The sequence below is a fragment of the Accipiter gentilis genome, chromosome 31 (genome assembly GCF_929443795.1).
Source record: "Accipiter gentilis chromosome 31, bAccGen1.1, whole genome shotgun sequence".
Taxonomy (NCBI): domain Eukaryota; kingdom Metazoa; phylum Chordata; class Aves; order Accipitriformes; family Accipitridae; genus Astur; species Astur gentilis.
Window position 1 is genome coordinate 7,847,745 of NC_064910.1, and position 19,760 is coordinate 7,867,504.

General features: G+C 40.7%; 1 protein-coding gene across 1 annotated transcript in view; it reads left to right on the forward strand.

The window, feature by feature from the left end:
• The window catches only part of AFF3 (ALF transcription elongation factor 3), a 327,940-nt gene that overhangs the window by 296,327 nt on the left and 11,853 nt on the right, over positions 1-19,760 (forward strand). The window contains exons 13-15 of the mRNA XM_049834235.1: positions 1,010-1,211; positions 4,381-4,508; positions 17,723-17,786. Coding sequence (XP_049690192.1) covers positions 1,010-1,211; positions 4,381-4,508; positions 17,723-17,786 — 394 coding nt within the window. The remainder of the gene's footprint in view (positions 1-1,009; positions 1,212-4,380; positions 4,509-17,722; positions 17,787-19,760) is intronic.

Here is a 19,760-nt window from a genome sequence, read left to right on the forward strand (position 1 = left end):
GCACATTTAATTAGCCCTGTTCCCTGAAATTATGTGCAGAAATAAAGTATAGTTTGTACCATATTCTTTTTTGCAATTCCATTAAGTGTACACTGTCTCATACAGTAACTATAAAGAAGTGAGAATTGTCCATAAAAAGTAATAGGCTGAATAAAGGGGAATGTGACAGGGAAAGGTATTGTGTTAAAATAGTCTGTCTGACCTTAATCACAGTTTTAGTCTTAATGCAGACTGTCTCCTTGAAGAAACTTTTATTTTGTGTATGTTGCTTTAAGATTTCAGCTAAATATTTTCTTCAAATTAGTGCATCTGAAGTTTATTTCTGGGCATATTTTTACGGTCTGTCTGACTTCTCCTCATCCAAAGCTTCTCCCAAATAAATGAAAGCTGAAAATACTGTCTGTGTTATAGCTTTCTTCTTTAAAAGACGGAGCAGCTCACATTTCTCTGCGTCTACTGTTTGCATATGTTTCCTTTTGTCTGCACTACCAGTCTATCTTTCTTTGTCTTCAAAATCTGTATTAGATTAGTATAAACAGTGCTACCAAAGGCTGGGCATTGAGCACAAAGACAAGCCAGTCATCTTTAAACACATTTCCTCTTTTAGTTCACATATGGTTTTATTGCCATGGCTTATAAATTGTCACCTGTAATGGTGAAATAGGGCTCCATAACCTGAACTTACACTTCACAGCCTAATCTTCGTCTCCAGCTATCCCTTAAGAAATGGTGAGCAAGTGGCCATTTATCTCTGTATTTTTTTTCAAGTACTCTGATACAGACTTTATATTAACTCCAGAATTACAATTTGCCTTGAAGGGAAAGAGGAGAAACACGATACAAATTTGTAAATGAACTCTTGGTCCCAATACTGTAAGCTTGTTTCCAGATACCAATAGACTTTATCCTGCCAGCAGGTTTTAAATTCAAAGTTTTGGTAATATATAAAACATTTACCTTTCTCAAAGCCAGCTTTGTGACACTCCATTACTGTAATTTCCATTTCCAGCTTGGCAATACCAATAAATAAAAATGAGAAAATGCTTCGGTCACCCGTCTCTCCCCTCTCTGATGCATCAAAACACAAATACTCCAACGATGATTTAACTTCCTCCAGCAGACCTAATGGCAGCAGTCTATTACCTTCCATCTCCTCCAGCAAAAAACATAAGGGTGAAATCCAGTCGCAGCCACATCCCGGAGACTTCAATGTAAGTTTATGCTGTTGTTCACAATATAAAGCCTAGCTCTATATTTCTCACTTTGTATTGCAGTCTGTGATAGTTTTGCAGAATGTTATGCAAAAAAATTGTAATAATGAATGTTGTATTGTAAGTTCAGCTTTTCTGGTTTGGAGTTTAGCAGGGCACAGAAGAAAGGAAAGAGGGCAGGCTGTAAAGCAGGCAAATAACAAAGGCTACATAAGCAAAAGGTAAAAGCTAATGGCCCAGAACGAATGGCTTTAGGACTCCAGAGTATTGCCTGGGCACGATGCAAGCGCCCTTCATCCAAAAGTGTGGTGTATAAGGCCTCTACTGTACAAGGCATCTACTCAGCCCCTGCATAACCATGAGCGTGCCTGCAGACAATTCTCCTACATGTCTTACAACCAACTTTCTCAGACATTTCTACTTGCTCTTGACGCTGGTGAACAGCTTAACACCAGTCGCACGACTCAGCTCCACCAGAGCCCAGGTATTCAGATACTTATCAGAGAGGCTTGCTCACACTAAATGTGTCCAGAGTGCTCTTCCAGATAAGGCCATATTACTACACCGTGTGGTAGCCACTGCCTTCAGAGCAGGGAGAGAGAGGCGTAGATGCTGCCCCCATTTATGCATGAGTTCTGTGATTAGGATGCTGGAGTGAAGAGCCTGTTAGCTCTTCTGATTGAGGGAATTCACACCTCTCTCTCTCTCACTTCACAAAATCATACCCTACCCTGCAGCCTACAGGAGGCTGCCAGTAGAAGAGCAACGACAGAATATTGTCGTGTCCTCCCCTTGAAGCTGTTCTGCTTTATGTAAAATACCTAGAAGCAGCAGTTCAGGTGCCATCATATTGATGTCCACTTGTCCTGGTTTCAGCTGGGATAGAGTTAATCTTCTTTCTAGTAGCTGGTATAGTGTTATGTTTTGGATTTAGTAAGAGAAAAATGATAACACACTGACGTTTTCAGTTGTTCTAAGCAGCATTTATGCCAAGTACGTCAAGGGGTTTTCAGCTTCTCATACCCAGCCAGCAAGAAGGATGGGGGGGCACAAGAAGTTGGGAGGGGACACAGCCAGGACAGCTGACCCAAAGTGGCCAAAGGGGTAATCCATACCATGTGAAGTCATGCCCAGTATATAAACTGGGGGGGGTGGAGGGGTGGTCGGGGCGCGGGGGGGCGGGGGGGGTGTCACTGCTCGGGAACTAACTGGGCATCAGTCAGCGAGTAGTGAGCAATTGCACTGTGCTTCACTTGTTTTGTATATTCCAATCTTTTTATTATTATTGTCTTTTTATTATTATCATTATTAGTTTCTTCCTTTCTGTTCTATTAAGCTGTTTGTATCTCAACCCACATTTTACCTTTTTTTTTTCTGATTCTCTCCCCCATCCCACTGGGTGTGGGGGAAGCAAGTGAGCGACTGTGTGGTGCCTAGTTGCTGGCTGGGGTTAAACCTCAACACCACTGCTGGACCATCTAGTCGAGCTGTAAGGACATTCTGCTGCTGCTAGAAAGGCCCATGCTCCTCTCCTTGCTACAAAAGCTGTTTATGTATTTTTATCCTATATCTACTTGTTGTATTTGTTATTTGATATGTAAGAGGCTTCAAAAGCCTAAGTATTAGTGCCTAAGCAACTTTCAGGAAAACAAACTACCTGAGTTGTAGCAGTGGTCTCTTCCACCCACTTTTGCTGTGGGGATAACTGGCCCCATAGTATATGTTAAGTATATACTTAAATATATATTTTTTTTTGAGAGTGGACAGGGAAGTAGTAACTATAATCCTAATTTTGGACAGTTTTTAAAAAACAAGTTATCATAAATTGTGTGTTTCAAGAATATCTCACAGATGCTTTTGATAAATTGAAATAAAATTAATTACATAAAAATATTCCAACAAAAAGGCATTTTAACATATCATAGTCACTAATTTATTTTTTCATGGATTAAATGTAAATTTTAAACATTTTAACTTCTAAAACATAAGTTTAGAAGTTTATAACCCATTCAGAATTATAATTATACGATTCTTCACTGGGTATCTTGAAAACAATTTAAATTCCTTCACAGGCAAATGTGCTGGAAATCAAAAGTAAAAGGTGATTGCTTTATGATCCACACCCTTAGCAAATGCATTTCACTGAGATTTTCTGCATAGCCTAGCAATGCACCATTTGGTCAACATTTTAACAACCTTTGCAATAAAATTCTTACGTATCTGGTTATTCATCTGAAAACTTTAGCCTGCTGAACTGATCTGGATGTGCCATATAGAAGATGAGAGCTCATGAACTATAAATGTTAAAGTCAGCTTTGTTTTATCCCATCTTCCCACTGGCACCTAACTGGCATGGCCAAGTGGTCCTTCGAATTTGTGTCAGAGACCGCAAGCCAGGGAGTGGCTTTTATCTGTTTGAGCTTTTTGCCCATTTCCCTATTGTGTTTGTCTGTCACCTGACAGAACAGAACAGTGTTTTCTGGCAGTGATTATCAACCAAAACCAACGTGGAGCCCTCTGCTTTGCACTGTACCGGTGCGTAGTGGCCCACACGGCAGGTCACTTGGTAGGACGAAGGGCTCATGAGGCCACGTGAAGAGCAGGGCTGCAGCTGAGGGAACGCGTGAGACCCTGCCAAAAGACACGTGCTTTCTCTGTGGCACAGAGCAGTGATCTTTCAAGTTGATCAGGAACCCAGAGCAGAAAGCAAGCTGGACCTTGGGCTATAAATTCGTACCGCATAGGCACATCAGCAGTGCAGCATGAAACGAGTCAAACAAGTGAGCCTTGCTCTCCCGAGGCAAGGTACAATGCTGGTTTGGAAGCCGAAGACTAGAGAGATAACTTGATCTTCTAAATGACCACAACAGATCTATTCTACAATAATTTCACTTACTGTGTTTCAGAGTGTTTTGATAGTTACTAATAGTTCAGCTCAATTTCTTCTGTATATGACATTGAAACTCGAGCCCTTTACAGAGTGCTCTGAGCAATATCTGTGAATTTGTGGCTATCAGTGACAAGACAGTTGTACATACTCCCTGCTGAAATAGTAGGAAAACTAACTGCCAATTTACAACACAATGCAAAGATGCTCTGTTGTTTATTAGTTGCTTCTTTGAAGTTAGTAGCCAATTCCTCAATGTCTTCTCTGCTGTTTGTTGTCTAGAAAGCAATTCACATCAATTCAGAAAATGTTCTTCTCTGCAATAAGCCACAGTCCCAAACAGAGCCTTGGTCACCTCTGTCCAGCACACCCAGGGACTGCAGAAGGACAAAGCTTATCTTTGATGATATGTAAGTACAGATGACTTCTTTAAAACAGGAAAACAATGTCATTTTCTGCATTTAAAGAGAGAAAAATACAATTTGTCCCACAGGAACCGAGACATGGCCAAAAGTATTATAGTAATAATGTACCTTGAGAAATGAATGAGACGTGCTATATAAACTCTTTAATTTTTCATCCTAAATTAAGCCTCTCATCGTCGGGGAGCAGTGAGGACTGGCTGTTCACTAAAGGACAGGGAGCCAGGGGCCAAGGGGCAGAACGCGGCTGGCAGGGCAGGGGTCCCGTCCAACACCCAAGGACGGTGAGCAGGGCTGGCCCAAGGGTGGATCCAGGCTCAACCAAGAGCCTAGGTCCTCCGGCAAGTCCATGGCGATGAGGAAGGCCCAAGGTCAGGCCAGGAAGTCAGGTCAGGATCAGGTCCGGTGAGGGTCAGGCGCAGCCCAGTGACTGCCAGGCGGGCACAGGGACGAGGCAGGTCTGAGGGGGGAGGCCCCACGTGAGGCCGGTCAGGGCCATTAAGGCTTTATTAGTATCCTCAGGGCTCTGGCATCAATTATGCACACATCAGACTATTAATATATACAGAACCGTAGTAAGGTGGGGGGAGACAGGCACCCTTCTTGTGCACCCTTTGGAGCAAGAGGAGAGGACATGTGGGAGCCTTGCATCCCTGAGCCTTGACAGCTGCTGCTGTGGTTGCTGCTGCTGTCATCGCTACTGCTGCTCAGAACAAGATATCACAAAGACAGGGCAAGGAGGAAGCAGCAGTGATTAGCATGAGTACCTGGAGGGTCACCTGGCCCTCCCCACCTCCGCTACATCCTTCAGACATCCCCCGCTCTCCTCCTCTGAAAATAATTTAAGCTTGTAATTGACTTTCTTTTCTTTTTGGTAAATTAAAATTGCTGGTTTGTTTCCCAAGGTCATTTAGGATGTGATATTATTTAGACAGGGTATAAAGGTGAAACTGAAGGTTTAAATCCTAGTATCTAGAAAACTCAGATTCTTTTTGACTGGTAATGTTCTAGCCTGAAAATACTGCTTTTTCTCTGGCTAGTCTAGAAGAAGTTCTTTTCCAGCTATGCCTCAGACTGCCTGGAGCTCCATAAGCTGTGTGACCTTGATGCACCTTTCGTACTCCCAGACTTTTACCCACAACATCTCTGACTTTTGTACCGAAGGAAACCCTGGGATAACAGCCTTGTTTCTTCAGGAACTGCTTTCTACCAGAACTGGGTTTTCTTAATAATAATAATAGTAATAATAATAGTAGTGGTAGTGGTAGTAAGATTTGTTCACACTACCTGGTCTCAGGGACAACTAGAAGGACAGTAGCCTCTCATAAAGAGAATCCAGGTTTCCCACTATAAGGTATAAATAATTCCCATAGACTTCAAAAGGCTGTAACTGTTTTATGTGTCAAGAAAAGAAGGCTAGTGAGACTAATTTCTGTGTGTATTCATGGCAGTCATAAGAAGATGTAAGTTGAATAAATCAATTTTTCTGCTCCTTTTGGAGAAAACTCTCCCCTGTATATATGTATCCTTGTTTTCCCTCCTTCTCCACCTCCCTCCATGTTTTTAACTCTTTCAGTACATTTATTCAACAATCTCCACTGAGGAAGTTTGAAACTGTTTAGAAGTACTGCCTAACTCTTCATATCTCTTAAAATACTTTATCATCTATAATTTACTTGCAACTGTTCAAATTTTTTGCAGTTTAAACATGTACATGCAAGGCAGAAAGGTATCAGTGTGCCTGACAAAAGTCAAAATTGTAGGACATGCTCATCTGTTTGGAGTAGGAAAAAACACAATCAGAAACAGCTACAACAGAACTATTGTATCTTCACCTGATTTTCCCTCAAGATGCTGATGAAAAGCAAGAGGGACTGGTTTGTTTCGTTTTTCCTGTAGAATACTGTCATAGGAAAACTTTTTTCACTGTCTCTATCACCTAAGAAGTTTTTATTACTTGCTTTCTCAGTTAGTGATACATGTGATTTCTCTGGTAGGCTTCTTCAATAAAACTGCTTCCCTTTTTCAGAGAGAGATACAATTAAACTGTTCGTGTATAGTGCCTTCCATGTAGAATGTCCCCATGCAACCTGTGGCCCATTAAAAAAAGCAATCTAAAAAGCCAAAAAAGATAAAGCACAGAATCAAATATATCTTAATTTGCCCTTAAAAACCAGAAATGGTTAAATGCCTGTTGCACTAACTAGAGGAGGGAGATTTTCATGTACTGCAACTGTCATCCACAACCTGGATCTAGGAAACACCACCAGAATACCAGCTATGCTAGGCCTTGATTCTGAAATTACTGTGCAGAGAAGTCACTGAAATGTAGCATATTAGACTGGCTGCAAATGTCAAATGTCAACAAATTTGACTCACATGTTAGAAGGATCAAATTAAACATGGCAGCCAGTGTCTTTCAAATTCATATAGTACCACAGCAGAGGATTTGAAGACATGCAATACAGTAGGTCTAAAATGATGTAGTAATCCTAATGGCAGCATTTGTCCAAAATGATGCCTATGAAGTACTTCATCTCATAATCCATGAAGTTCTGAATTACTGTAATCCAGCCATGGCTTTCAAGTCTTCATTTTAATCAGACTCCATAGTTTTTAAGAGGCTAAATCCCTTACATTTGATTTAAAACAACGACTAATTTTTTTGACCAATCAGTGTCTCTTTGCTTTATTCTCAATTTATTTTCTCCAGATCATTGACAACAGCTGTCACTAGCAATAAATTGGAACACAAGTAGGTCAATAAAAAGTATATCTTGCTTGGCAGAGTGCTGTATACACCTACATCGCAATATAAAAGTAAATATAGCTAACAGCCTTCAAAAGCAGGCAAAATCCTACTTCCCCTGGTTTTCCATTGTTTACTGCCTGCTCTAAATATGCTTCGAGGTACCCAGCATGCCACATGTATAAGTGACATCAATGCTGTTTCCAGTATTAATTCTTAACAAGATTTCCTGGATTTTGGGCCATTTCTGACTCTATGAAGAGAACATTTTCAAGGCTACATAATAATGCTTCAAGCTAAGTGCAGTCCTGCTGTAATTTCACTGAATGATAGAATTCCCAATAACCGCATTTAGGAGCAAAGTCTGTTGTTCTTGAATTGATAAGCACAGACACGCTGTGAGTGCCCAAGGGCACAGTCCCACACCCTCCTCAAAATACTGCATGTGCGGTATAAAAAAGAGCAGAGCGTTCCCAGCTTCCCAGTTTTCCTTATGGCTAAATCAGAACATGCTCCTCAGGTTTATTTTCTCACTTGCATAGTGGGTTACCCTTTCAAACTTGGGGTGTGGTTTTTCTTCATTTACATTTATTTTCCTTTTTTTTCCTGGCCTTACAGGAGTAAGATAATACATATTCTTCAGTTGTTTTGGGGTTTTTTTTTAATTCATATTTTGTTGAATATTTTTTCCAGCCTTATGGATTTAGGTGCTCCACACAGCCACGAGCTTTACATTGTCCAAGGGACATAACCCGTTGTGAGATAGCATTCCTGTGTTTGTTTGTCAACCAGTAAACCATATATCCAGGAAATATTCAACCTGTAAAGGTGTTATGCATAAAGCTCATAAAGAGCTCAAAATATAACTTCTTGGTGCATCTCTTTACTTTGGCTTGAACCCCAAGTCTCTCATTTTCATTTTCCTCTTCTTTGTTCTTCTGCCTCAGAGTGGAAATGAAAAGGTGCTCCTGGGTTGTGACTCCCATACAACATCTGGAAGTCATCTCACTTTGCAATGCTCAAAATGCCTCAAGGACTCCTGATCTTCTGAAGTATTTAGAGAGACTTTTGTAGTGCTGAGCACAACCTCAGGAGCACAGTTAAGGAATAGACCTTGGCTCCTCTTTCTTCTCATCAGCAATCTAAAAAATCACTACTCAGATAGACCAACATCTGCTACACTAAGTTCCTCACAAATTCATACACTTACTTTGGACTGATCCCAGTTTCTTGGCTTTGGGGGATTTCAAGACCTCATCTGACCATCCCATTCTTCCTCTCCTTCCCTTCCTACTTGTGGCACTGAATCTTCTCATGTGTACATTGCCTATGAGAAAATAACATTAGACTATTAGACAGCAGACACTGCCTTAAATAATTAAGCTGCCTGTTCTCTGCAAGACCACCTACCCCCTTTCTTTTTAAGGACACTTTGTGAGAGCTTGGTCTGGTGGGAAATAGATGCTTTATCAGCTCTAGCAGGAGATTCTTACAGGGTAAAGAATTTATAGCCACTATTCCCTGTCATCAAAGGAAAGCCAGAGCTGTGGACCTCATTTGAACTTACAAGCTACATCCATGCCCCTCCTCTGTTCCTATGGGCAAGTGGTCCAGCACTGCTTACGTTTATATGATTAAACTGTCTTCGCTCCCAAAAACAAAGAACAGCTACTGCCTCCTGAGAATAGTCCCTGGCCTGTGCTGTCCCCCAACTGTGCCCAGGCATTGTCTGAGACTGAGCTCAAGACTATGCCAGGAAGAGTATTAGCAATTAAAGAGCATGGATGATCAAACGATAAAGCTGGTATCCTTGCCCTGCTTATTTTACTTGCACAGACATAGCCAAGGAATGGTTTTATTGACAGACTCTGATCTGAAAGAGCCTCTGATAGTTTTGCCACTCAGGAAAGAGGACTTGTTTGCATCGATTGATTTTTATGTGCCTTTTTCTTACTCTGCATCTTGACTAGCATATATCTTTGGTCCACAATGAATCATAACAGTGAGCAGGACAAGGTTCTTCTAATCAGGCTCAGCAAACTCTCCTCCAGGTCCCAGCAGCAAAGCTGAATCTCTCAGATAGAAGAGAACAGTCTCTCCCACCAGTCTCTCCCAGTCTTTCTTCACCTCTTCAACTGGTGAGCAATGAGCAGATGCCTACAGCAGGTGATGGGCACCCTCCAAACCCTGCAGCTCTGTGACTAGTCTAGGTCTCGTACTGAATATGAGGAAGTCTCACCTAACCTCCCATGGTGTTTACCGTTGTACCACACCTCTGGTTCTTGACAGAGCTTGTTTTCCTCAGGTTTGGTGGCAAACACTGGTTTCTCCTCAAAGAGCTAAAAGTCCATCCCTATGTAACTCAGGGTTTGTCGTCTTGTGCTGGATCACAGAGCAGTGTGGGTTTTCATCACCCTCAATGCCAGGATTCACAGGTGTGGTGTGTAAGAGATACTCTAATGCCTCTATTTGCAGCTTAATTCCTAAGTCAGCTTTGCTGTCCCTGTGGCAGTGGAAAATATCTTTACATACATTTGAAGAATGTGCTTCAAGTCCATTTTCCACAATATAATTACTCAGAAGTTTCCCTTTTGGACTAGAAAGCTCACTGTAATGGCCCTAGGGTGCAAAGGCTGTGATCCCCCAAGGAAATGTGGGAGCTTTCCTCATCATTCCTTCAACATAGAAAATATATTTTCATCTTGATAATGTGATAATGAACCACACTAGCAAATTATCATAACCACTTTAGCCTAGAGAATCACAGGTAGACTGTTCAAACTCATTTTTAGCCTGAGAGTACCCTGTTCATCTTGAGAACCAACAATGAGCCATGGAGCTGCAGAGGGGCTGCGATGACTTAATGCACGAGAAATATGAATTCCCCAAATCCCTATCAGATGCTTCCCTGGTCTCCTAGTGCCTGATTATGATTTCTTTCAAATCCTATGATTACTGAAGTTTCTTAGACAAGCATTGCAGGACAGGAACCCTGGATAGAGTCTTTGCTTCAGGATCGCCTGCTCCTTTCAGTGTAGGTGCCTCATTCATTGACTCAGGTTTCACATGTACTGTCACTCAACAGTTTCACCCGCACCTTGGCTTCTCACTCATCAGAGCTGGGAACATCAGAGCTGGCTGCCAGGTAGCCCCTCTCCCAGAAAGATCTTTCTGCCTTTGATTTTCACCTGCCTCTTGAGAATTCAAGGTGTGATTCCATGGTATTTTAAAACAATATAGACCTGGACTTCTGTGGTCCTGCCCTCTCCCCCTAGGTCTGACTGTAAAGGCTTTCACCCCACCTTCAACTGAAATTAGTTGATTTCAGAATACGTATTTAGCATACATTGAAAGAGACACAGTTGTAGTTTATCTGCAAGGATGTAATGTTTTCTCCCTCTGCTTTTAATACAAAAGCTCAAGTCCCTATTGTTAATACTTCTTTATTCTTCTCTCTTTGCTTGTACACTTCCCCCTTGCATGTTTTAGTCTGGATATTGATTTCACATGGATTTCTTTAAGTCACGAATCTGGGTCATGCCCAGGAATTTGTACTAGATTTTGACTCTTTCTCATGGTCTCTTGTATTTCACTACATTCACATGTTTAGTCTGGGGGATTTTGCATTTTTCCCAAAATAGGAAACCCCACTAATTTTATCCTTCTTCATTTCATTTAAATCAGGTGCCAGGCTCTAATTTTGTCTGCTGTTTTTTTGCAACAGTAACTCCCTCTCTACATATCTGTACTATTCATCTATTCATCTAATCTAAGCTATTGACCTTATTATACTAAGGCCAACAAGATGGTAGTTGTGTAGTTGTGTGACTGAGTAAACTTTTCTTACATTTGGCCCGACTCCAATCAGATCCTTTGTTCTTGTCTTTCTGAAATGCCTATAGCACTGTCATTTAAATAGGTCACAAATAACTCTCTCTGCCCTCTTTACTTGTATGCTCCTCTGCTGAACTTCCCAGACCTTCTGGGTCTGCCATAGTGAGCATGAGACTCCCATAGCTGGGTGCGCACCTTGTACAGGGCCATGGGCTCTCCCCCACCTGGTGTGCCACCACGTGTGCCATGCCCAGACACAGCAATGCCATGTCCCGTAAAACAGCTTTTCTTTTAAGTTGTGGAATGAGCAGGAGGCCATGATGCATCAGGGGAGAACACTGTTTTGTATTGTAATACCTGCTCAGCTCTACCCTTTCAACCCAAGATGACCACCTTTATCTGTGACTCAACGTCAGACATGCTCCTGACACGTGTCCCAGTATGAAACAGCAAATAGGCAGGGCTGTATGCACCTATCTTTCACTTTACATGGTTTACTTCCTCTTATAGGATTTTATTCTCATCTTGGACTCAAAGTTCAGGCCTACTGGCAACAGCTTCAAAACTGGACATGGACTAACCCTGGCTACGCCAGTTTCTTCTGATTTGCCCCTAGCTCTGATCAAATTTTAAAGTTGCTTATTTTGCTGTTCTGTTCCTTTCCAGCAGACCCACTTTTTTAGGGTCTAGATTACTAAAGTTGTGAAACTGGTCCTATATTTAGAATTATGATTTAAGCTGCTTTTATTACATGCAATTGTTGTACACTGAGGAAGCACTAGTTTCTTTTTTTATAACACTTCAGCAGCATTATCTCTGAAGGGTATTAAAATATGCACTTGGCTACATTTATGATGTTTAATTGAAGTTTTATTAGTTTTTTTTTAATGTATCCTCATAAAGCACCATACCACAGTAAGAAATAATGTACAAGTGGTAGATTATGTAAATGAAGCAGAAAATGCTATAGTTTAGTATTTAGTTCATATAAAATATAAAAATTAGATGAAAAATGTGTTTTTGAATGCAGTTATAATTAAAATTGTATATTGGAATCTAAGCTACACTGTACTCTGTAAATACCAGCGGTTGCTCTGAGTTCCAAGGAGATTATGTTGCCGTAGATGCTGATAAATTACTGTACGAAGTAAGGCTTTTATTGATTCACTTTGTTTGATTCTCTTCCCTTTTTTTTTTACTGCATGAGTTTACATTTTTGCAATTATCTGCTGAACTGGAGTAAATTAAATTCAGAGAAGGCAGCAAAAGACAAAGGTGGCAGAGATGCGCTGTAATGGCATAGAGCTAAATAGGATGAGAGAAACATATACACACACAAGCATTTCACCTGGGTAATGGTAACACCACTCTTAGGAGCTCAACAGCCCGGAAATTCTGAAAGGCTGCTTCTGGAAGGGGAGTAATTATGATGCCCGCAGGCATCTCACCTCACGCTGAGATCCCGCGCAACATAACAAGCAATGGAACTGCTGTCTTTCCTGCTGGTTTTCGACAAGCTCCCAGAGAAAGTGGTGGCAAGGCGAGTGAGAGAAATTCTGGACAGTAGCAGATTGTTTGATAAATTTCATCCTGGATTCAGCCACAGCCATGCTACTGAGGCTGCCCTTGTCAAAGTCATAAATGGTTTGAATGCCGCTGCTGAAAAGGAAGCCTGGCCTTGTTTGTACTATCAGATCTAGCCATGGGGGGGTTCTTCTGTAAAAGGCTGGATTCTGTTGCAGTGCCTAGGTGACTGGCTAGTGTTGACTGAGAATGCGTTGAAATGGTTCCAGTGGTACTTGATTGCTTTCCCCAATCAACATAGTAGGGTAAATTCTCCTCGAGAGCAGCCAGTTTTCACATAATGACACTTGATCCCAGGGAGAATTCACCAGCGGCCTGACTTAGTTGGCACTGATGCTTTGCGCTCTTTCTCTTGCCTTTCAGAGAGATATATGAGATGCATTAGAGCAGTGTATTAGAACTCCTTTTTGGCTTTGTTGGAGACGACTGTATTTCTAAAAGTACCAACAATCAGATATTCAGAAACAAAAGGCTTTCTTGTGCAGTCAAGATTATTAATAGAGATAAAACACTTGTTTGTACCTGTTAATTTGAAGTCAGACTTCTCTTTAATTTTTTTTTTTTTTTTAAAGAGAGGTCTGAATGCTGTTTGTAAATCTGAAGTGACAGTGCTGACACCAATAGATACATACAGTTGTAAATAACTTAAGAGGAGACTCTGACTCAATTATCTGAAAACCAGAAGTCACTGAACAACTTTCTGTGGGACTTCAGTTTACATTCAGGCTCCATGCTTCTTCTGCTACTCACATGCACTCCCGTTCAATCAGTAGTCTGGTACCATTTTAATACTGCAGAAATTTTCTCTGTTCTCTGGCTTCTCAGGCTGTAGCGAGGCTGTGATCTGCAGAGGGATTGCAAATCGTGGCCCAAAGACCTGAAAAGGGGTTTAGCCATAGATCTTTCTGAATCTCGTCAGTGGGAAAACAGATTTGCTTCTCCTCAAGATGCCTCTCATCAATAACACGTTATCTGAAATTAGCATCCAATGAGATTACCTGCAAATTCTCCAGTCTGAGATTATCACCAATGTAACTAAATAGGCCAAGCTGCAGGGAAATTTGGATGAACCTTTACATTTGTAACAGATATGGGTTCTCAGTCACTATAACATAAAGGTCTGTAAAATCAGAGCATGATTAACAATCTTCTGTGAACTTCATAGATATGAAATATTCAGTGTGCAAAAGAGCTATCCTGAGTAATTAATTTATGCATCAGCTTTCTCATGTGTCTTCATATGTCCATGAGCTGAGGTAACCTGTTATCTTCAAGGAGCCTATAGAAGAGGGGTTTTTTTCCTGGTTTTTTACTTCATGACATAATAATATAAACTAGTATACTGGATTTAAAAAGACAAATGATGTTCATGTGCAGTGGGAGCCTAAACAAAACTGAATTTGAAACCTTTCTTTCTCATTAAAAAATCAGGAAATAATTAAATCCAAGCACATCCTTATTTTGTTACTAGAATGATGTAAGAAAGGTATGCAGCGTACATAAACATACATTAAATCTATAGGACATTTCAGCTTTCAATTTTCACTCAACATGCACATTAATAATCTGAATAGGAAGTTTATTAACATGTAGTGATAAATTGAAGAATAGTATTTCATAGATGGCATAAAGAGATCAGAATTTGACTTGGAGTGTTTATTAATGCTATTGAACAAGCTCTGTTTAAGAAACTAGAAGAAAATATACCCTATCCATTTTTTCCCAATGAATCCTAATTTCTGTTAGACATCCCCTGATTTGTAAACCAATCTTGTATTTTTCCTGTGGAAACACCTAAACATTCACATTGAGAATATATATGCTTTGCTTTAAAATGGCCTTTTAATAGTTTCTTTTTTATATTAGGCTTCCCAAAAAAAAACAATTGGACTTAGTACAAACCAATTACTTCAGTTCTTGCACGTTGCATTATGGTTAACCACCCCATAGCAGGGTTCTCAAAGCAGGCTTCTTGGTTTAGTAATGTGCATGCCCCTTGCTAATACCCTCATTGCTCGGGAGAATACCCATAATATTATTATACCCATAATATTATTAGCTCGGGAGCTAATACCCATAACTCGGGAGAATAAATCCTGCTACAAGTTGAAAACCATTTTACAATTAACTTATAAATAAGTAGACAATAATTACATTGTGTTATCTCTCTTTGTTTTTACAGCCCCTTACCATGCTTCAAACAAGCAAATTAGACATACAGTGCTGGGTGATATATGGGAGGGAATGTTGCAAAGGACGTATTTTAATGACCTGAGTTTGAAAGGATCATGTAAAGGTTCATCACTTTGATCATTTCAGAGAGATGAGACCACTGTCTTGTTGATTTGCTCTGCTTTGCTTTGGGTTTCGGCACTTCACAGTAAACCATCTTACCTAGGTTGTTGCACAAGATGAAGAGACAGGTCTTAACATTTTTTTAAGCTTTCAATGGCTCTGAAAACATAGCTATTTTTCTATATCAACCTAACACTGTTTCAATGTCTAATATTTCATAATTGACCAAGGCTAAATCCAGATGGTTTGTTATTATCAAGATAATGTTAGTATCTTGCTGGGCACAGGAGGTATTTTCAACTGTATTAGGTTATGAGATACTGGGTCACAAACCTGTCTTTAATCCCCTTTCTGACCTACTGGGTAGAGTAAGCTGGGGAGAAATTCCATTCCAAGGGAGAATAATATTTTAAAGAAAGTTGTATCAAAAGAACTGGTTTTCTTCATAACAAGATTTTTAAGGCAGAGGTCATTCAAAATTAGCCAGACTTTGGATTTTATTTCCATCTAGTGATATTTAGCCTTCCTTCTTTTCAAAATAAGGTTGACTAACCTTCCATGATGCAATTAAATGTCCTTGAAACTGTGTGCACATAAGTAGAAGGAAACAGACTAAGTAAACCCATTGCCGAATAACCTTATGGTCTCAAGGAAGTGTATAAGGCTGTCCTCTTCTGACAAGATCTTCTTGCTCCCACTGATCTCAGTTATGGAACTCACCATGTTCTTACTGCTATCAGCAATAATATTTTATTCATCCATTCCACTGACTTTGGTTTTCAGATCTGTATCTTCTCTGACTGACACAAAACATTTTTTTAAACAAATGTGCTGAGAAATCCCAATTTCAAAAAAAAAAAAAAAAAAAAGAAACAGGAAAAAAAACCCTGGTTTGGGCTGGGATAGAGTTAATGTTCTTCATAGTAGTTCTTATGGTGCTCTGTTTTAGATTTGTGACCAAAACGGTGTTGATAACACAGGGATGTTTTCATTACTGCTGAGCAGTGCTTGCACACCCTCAAGGCCTTTTCTGTTTCACCACTTCACCAGCGAGGAGGCTGGGGGGGCACAAGAAGTTGGGAGGGGACGCAGCCGGGACCGCTGACCCCAACTGACCAAAGGGAGATTCCTTATCATATGACATTATGTTCAGCAATAAAAGCTGGGGGAAGAAGGAGAAAGGGGGGACGTTCGGAGTGATGGCTTTTGTCTTCCCAAGTCACCATCACACGTGATGGAGCCCTGCTTGTCCTGGAGATGGCTGAACACCTGCCTGTTGATGGGAAGCAGTGGATGAATACCTTGTTCTGCTTTGCTTTATCTATTAGTCTGTCTTTATCTCAATGCACAAGTTTTCTCACTTTTACTCTTCTGATTCTCTCCCCCATCCCACTGGAGGGGATGTGAGTGAGCAACTGTGTGGGGCTGAGCTGCCGGCTGGGGTTTACCTACAACAGATTGCTGAATGGCAATAATACCATATCATTTACAACACCAAGCACTTAAAAGCATGAATGGTAAAAACATCAGAATTCATACCCTGACTACTCAGGAATATTTCATTTTCAGGAGATAAGGGCAAAGGGATGACACTCTAACCAATAGTAAGAAAACTATTTTGCAAGGCAAAACTTCCTTCTCTGAGAGAGACGAGGATATGGCAGTAACCACAGTATAAGCTGAGAAGAACGAGGACATGTTTTAGCTGAGTAGAGAAAGAAGGCAGCCATGTCCTACATATATGAGACTGGAAGAATCTGCAGGGTCAGGAAATGCAAAGACTTTTATGAGAGGCAACAACCGAAGATGCAAGGTTATGGCCTGAAATGACATGGCAAATGGCTATTCTCCACAGTGACTGGAAAAGGTGCAATAGGGAGAGCTTGTGGGAGGAGATGAAGAAAGTTCCTTCAGCCATGAGGAGCTCACTGAGGTGGTGACCAGACATTGCCAAGGTGACAGCAGTTTGTGTTTTCAGTTTGAATGGAAGTGGGTAAGTCTGGATCAGAAATGGACTTGTGAATTTCAGCAGAGACACGGCAGTTGAATTTGTGCCACGCAGTCAGTGGGTCAGGTAGGTTAAGGAAGGGATGGAGTCTCTGAGATCTGTTTGAGGAGAAATCAGTGGAGAAATTGGCACGAGCAACACCGGTGGAATTGCAGCAGCTGGCCCAGCACTGAGTCGGAGATGAACTCCAGGCAGCAAAAGTAAACAGCGCTCTCGGCATGCTTACAGATAAGAGGGAGAAGGGAGGTGAGATGGTAGTTGTGGAGGCAAGGAGGTTCGATGTGTGTTTTCAAAGCGGAGAGATTAAACACACACTTGTTTTGAGAGGAGGGAGAAGCCAAGGCAAATGACAATGTACAGAGAGGAGTAGAAAGAGAGTTAAGCAAGCACCAGGGAGAGGAGAAGACGGAATAGCTTGTTCTGCTTAACGCTTGTATCCGTTTTGCAGATCAAAACTGCACTAATTTGGGAAGCAGTTTATATAATCCATAAAAACGCATTTTATTAGCTTTTTTTTGCTTTGAATCACTGACTTCTAAAGAATGAGAACAGCCATAAATGCTATTGTCTCCACAGGCAGCAATTTGGAAATAGAAGATGCATGGTTACATGATAAGTGTATTTTCTTCATAAAAAATGTTTGCAAATCAGGTTTAAAATAAGGGAAAAATAACTTTAAAATATTCTGCACTTCAGAAAATAATAAAATGTCTTCTTATTTTCCCCTGGTAGGCCACGCAATGCAGATTACTTTATGCAGGAAGCTAAACGGAAGAAGCATAAAGCAGATGCAATGGTGAGAACATTTTCTTTCCAGTTATGTTGCTCCAAATTATTTTTGTAATGCAGTTTCTTCATCAGTGCAGTATTGCTGGGGTAATTATAAAATCTATTATAAGGATGGCTAGGCTTGTTAAATTAAGAAATGTTTATATAATCAAATGTTCATAGCCCAATAAACTATGACTTAACAAATAATGACTTACTGAGATAAAGGCCTGGATAAATAAAACTTTCCATTTATTCCTTTGCTTTAATTAGTAACTATAGTAATGGAGGCTGTGTAAGGGATCCACATACCTATCTTCTCAGTTTAACTAGCTGGCTAGGCCCTATAATTGTATCACCAAATTTGGTCTGGTGGCTGAGGTATTTGTACTTTTTTTAAAGAGCCTTGTCTCCTCAGTGCCAAAAGGATCCTGGTTTCATGGCAGACATTTCCTAACGTACTCAGAAGTGCACAAAGAGCTGTGTAACCCCAGAGGAACACCTTGAACAAAGGACTGTTGCAACAAACAGATTCTTGGCCCTGGCTTTGATGTGTTAAAAATGCAGCCAGTAAGAAAAGGGGGAATCAGAGGTTATATGGAGCACTAAGGAGGTGCTTGTCTTTCCAAGCAAATGGGTGCAACAAAGTACGCAGTGCTCCAGGAGAGTTCTGCTTAGCCATCTCTCAAGCTTTCTCCAAGGCTACATTTGTCCAGCACTATGAATAAGCTAACAGTGTCTTAAAAAACGTTAGGCCTATGTGATGGCAGACACAATATGCGGGATAGAACACTGCATTAATATGGCTGTCTTGGAGGTTGGGAGTAGCTGCAGTCCTGCCTTGCTCTGTCAGACAGACACTTTGTTGTTACAGCAGCAGGAAAGAAGAAAGCTAGCTCAGAGCCTCTGTTTCTTCACCTCTTTTTCTCAGCTGTGCAGAATGTAAAAAGGCCAAGGAAGCAGAAGCAGGCCCTTAATTTAGGACACTAACACTGAGTTTTGCACTCTACCTGAGTTTATTAGCACAAATTTCCATGGTTTATTCAGTTCCATATTACTCTAAAGTGAGTCTTAAATCAGAAAATATTGTGGAGAAGTACAAATGGTACATTTTAGTGTGTTGCTTTAAACAGAATGGAAAAGATTACTTAATATGCAAAGGAAATTCTTAGCCTGAAGAGAAATGTTTTTATGGTAGACTCCCAGAAACAGGAGGTGCAAGCATTATTCTCTGCTCTGCCACAAGCTTCCTGCATGAAAGTCACTTAGGCACAGTTTAAATAGCCTCCCATCAGTATTAGGTTATTGAAATAACCTTCACATTCAGCTTCCCTACACAGTGGACCAGCACCTTCCTTACACCTTGTGAATTGCCCTTTGCAGGTACTTCTTCTCCCTCCTTGACTGTGTAGGGATCCTGGAGGAATTGCCATATTGCCAAAGTGCCTCCAGGCACTGTGAATCACCTTGCTGGGCTCGATACCTCCTATTTTGGCACTGCAATACCTAACATAGGCACTTAGAGTGAGCAGCCTGAAAATTACTCTAAGTCTCTCTGCTCCTTAGTCCCCCATCTGTGAAATTGGGATAATAGTACTTCCACCCGCACAAGAGTGTCAGGGAGAGAAATATAATAAAAAGTTTGTGAAGTTTGCCGGTATGATCGCAATGGGAGTCATATAAGAACCTAAAATAGATTGAAGCCAGTGTGCCATTCCAAAGTTACTATTTAAAACCTTTATCCCTTGGAAAAGAATAAGGTCCATTAACCTTTCACTGTGTGCATCAGATTTCAACCAAATGCATCCAGTCCATTAATGGGCTTTATGTACCGCAGGAGTTCTGACTGAAGGAAAGAGAAGTCAGGACAGAGAGGTATTAGTATGATTCATCTCTATCCACACCAAAAATGAAATTCAGAGAGCAGATAAGTATTATGTAAGTGTGCATATATGAACATTATGTCCATATGGACTGTCATTGAGGACATATATGCAAGTAT